Source organism: Dipodomys merriami, unplaced genomic scaffold, assembly GCF_024711535.1.
Source record: "Dipodomys merriami isolate MVZ:Mamm:240054 unplaced genomic scaffold, mDipMer1.0.p SCAF_1709, whole genome shotgun sequence".
In the NCBI taxonomy this organism is placed as follows: Eukaryota; Metazoa; Chordata; class Mammalia; order Rodentia; family Heteromyidae; genus Dipodomys; species Dipodomys merriami.
The window spans coordinates 8,709-11,774 of NW_027203059.1; the positions used below are offsets into that span (position 1 = coordinate 8,709).

The 3,066-nt window shown below is 51.6% G+C and overlaps 1 protein-coding gene across 1 annotated transcript; it reads left to right on the top strand.

The window, feature by feature from the left end:
• The first annotated feature begins 1,291 nt into the window (after positions 1–1,291).
• On the top strand, positions 1,292–2,184 carry LOC138829399 (undifferentiated embryonic cell transcription factor 1-like). The gene is made up of 2 exons (XM_070025715.1): positions 1,292–1,766; positions 1,928–2,184. The coding sequence occupies exons 1-2, from the start codon at positions 1,292–1,294 to the stop codon at positions 2,182–2,184; spliced, it is 732 nt and encodes a 243-aa protein (XP_069881816.1).
• The last annotated feature ends 882 nt before the right edge of the window (positions 2,185–3,066 follow it).

Consider the following 3,066-nt stretch of genomic DNA (forward strand, 5'->3'; position numbering starts at 1 on the left):
GAATAAACTATCTTTTAAGATACTGGTCAGCGTCTGTGACTTTGTCCAGGGGGTCAGTCCACTTCATCTGGATGCCCCAGTGAGATCCTATTCTCGCCTGAACAGGATGACTCCTGTCATGACCTGACTCCTGTGTCAGGGGACAGGCCACATGGCCGCACTTAGTGGAAGGCCTTGAGAGACATTCCTCAGTCCCAGGTGCCCTTGCTCTGTGAAACCCCTGAAATGAACTCTGGAGTTTGTTCTACCAGTAAATTTCTGCCTGTCATCATCATGTAAAAACATAAATGAGTTGTTTTAAACTCCCAAGAAAAGTCATCAAGTTTTGGTGTTAGCAAAAACTTGAAAATTAACTAAAGTTCTTCTTCAAAATAATGCAATAATCCTTTACATTTTTGAGAAGTCAGATAATTTGATTACAATGTGAACAGCTTAATGCACTAAAACACCAGATCTTTGGTTTTCTGTAATATCCAAGTTACTATTCACTGGCAGAAATTTCTTCTGTTGTCTGGCCTCAGTCCCTCCTGCTCTTAGAAATTTACTTTCTCCCCTGAACCCCCTTTTCCCTGGGAAAAGAATAGCCATGGGTACAAAACTGTGAAATCAGAAAACAAAACACAATTATTGATAAAGGGAAAAAACCTCCTGGTAAAGAAAAACCCCAGACAAAGGCTGACCAGTAGTCAACTTTTGTCCTTTCCCCATCCTTGATAAAAAAGCAAAAGAACATCGCACCCTTACTCAATTTTACCAAACTGGCAGCTTTGCAAAAGCCTATTGACAACCGAGGCTTATCACCAGCTGCATTAAAGAGCAGTTAGGAGCTTATAATAAAAATAATTTCTAAAGTAGTGTCAATAGCTTTGATAGTATTGATCATGCTGACCAAGTCAAGATTATGTTTTGCCTATGCTTCTGTGAGTCAAGGCTATGTTTCTGCCAAGTTTTGCTTCTATAACCTTGCTTGCTTGCCTTGGTAACAAGGCCTTAAGCCCACCAATTGAAGACCACCGCTGAGTGGTCCCACTATGAGTGACCTATTACAAATGATTACATATGATATTACCATAAAGAACAAATTAATTTAAAGGTCATATAACTGTAACCAATGAAAAATATGCCAAACCTGCCTTGCATGGCTTGTATATATAACTCTATCTAATCTACCCCTATAAAAACACATCCTACCCTGAGCTCAAGGCTGTTCCTACTTTCCCAGTGGAAGGAAGTGGTCCCATGTGGTAGTAATAAAGTTCCTAGCTCGGCAGAGAGTGTGCGGGCAGCCGAGATGCCACAGCCGCCCAGGGTCTCCCAGCCCCCAGGCCCTCGCAACCCCCCGGGCCCCCGCAGGCCCCCGGGCACCGCCCCAACCCCGGAGCCCATGCGGCCCGCTGGGATGCTGCTCCGGCCCAGGCGGCCGCCACCGCTGGTGCTGCCCTCGCCGACAGATCCCATGGGCGAGATGCTGCCGCCAGCTGAGGACGCACCAGGGACCCCACCGCGGGCGGTGGCGCTAGCCCTGAGGCAGGTGCTGCGCACTCCCGCAAAATGTCCTCGCTGCTACAAGTTCCTCAAGAACAAGGTGCCCAAGGCCACTGGCCAAGCGCCCGGGCCCTTGGACGCACAGATCCACGAGCTCATGGGGCTGCTGGGCGACGATGGGCCGGACGAGCGCGCCCGCCGCCGCCCCGCGGGGCCGGGGTGCCCACAGCATGGCCGCCACCCCGCCCCCTCCGCGCCCGCACCAGCCCTAGATGAGCCAGGTAGGCAGGCGGCCGCGGGAGAGGGAAAGGGTCGGCAGGGCAAGGGGGGGGCGTGGGGGGGGGAGGGCGATTGGGGCTGGAGGCTGGAAGGGGCGGCCGGGGCCGGAGGGTCAGAGGCCGGAGGGTGGGCTGCAGCACTGACCCTGCGCTCCCTCCCGCAGCTGCCGCATCGCCCTGGGCCCCTGCCAACCTCTTGCCATCGGCCGCCACACCATCGCTGAATGCTGCCCTGCTGCAGACGCTGACGCACCTGGGCAACATCGTGGGCATGCTGGGCCTGCTGCGAGACCAGCTGCTGACCCGGAACCAGCACGTGGAGCAGCTGCCTGGCTCCTTCGACCAGACCTTGTCCCTGGCCCTGGGCTTCATCCTGGGCAGCGTGGCCACCCTGTGCGGCATCCTGGGCAAGCCGAGCTAGCCACCCCGCCACCCCCCCACCCCCAGCATTCAAGAAAGCCTTTTTGATAAAAAAATAATAATAATAAAGTTCCTAGCACTTTTATCTGGGTTTCGTGAAGTCTCTTTTGGATCCAGGATATAATAGATGTAGGCCCAAGTGAGATCCAGGACCCTGGGCCTTGAGTTCAGGGACTTTGGACTGGTGTCAGAAGAGCCACTCCCTAGGGGACAGCTGTGGAGAGAAGTTCCTAGCAGGAACTTAGAACTCAAAAGCCTCTAGAGGTAAGTTGAAAAGCCTGGCCAGGTATAGTGGAAGGGGCAGAAGGGGAGGTGGGATGCAGCAGAACTCCCAGCCATGGAGGAGTTTGGGATGCGCCTCTCCCCAGTGGAGGCAGATTAGGGTTCTTAACCTGGAGTCTGGCCTCACTTGGGTTCTTATTTGTTCTGTCTGTCTGTTGGAGGTGCCTTCTGCTGCTGTTTGCTTATGCCTGTCTGACCATTTGGTTTGTGTGGCCACCTATCTGTGTCTGTTTTAGTTGACATTTCTGTCTAAATGTCTGAGAACCACAAGCATGGAGAAAGGGATGAGATGGAGAATCTCCTGTTAAACCTATGTCTACAACCCTAACCCCAGATGTTGGAGAAACCTTGGGATGAGGTGGAGAATCTCCTGTCAAACTTAGTTCTCCACTCTGGTGCTGATAAAATTCCAAGGGGAAAGCTTATTTGGCCCAAGCAGGAAAAGTAAGAAACAACTTCTCTTTAAGCTAATTCTGAGATCACTGATATCTTGCTTTTTGTAGAAATGCACCAAACTTCTTTATCCATCACTTTTGGAAATGCTTTTAGAACCCTTTTCTTATTTTCAGGAAAAAGCCAGGGCATATGAGTACTGTTACCC

Coding starts and splice junctions, on each gene's coding strand:
- LOC138829399 (XM_070025715.1), top strand. CDS start 1,292: ATGCCACAGCCGCCCAGGGTCTCCCAGCCCCCAGGCCCTCGCAACCCC. Junction 1,767..1,927: donor ACCAGCCCTAGATGAGCCAG/GTAGGCAGGCGG, acceptor TCCCTCCCGCAG/CTGCCGCATCGCCCTGGGCC.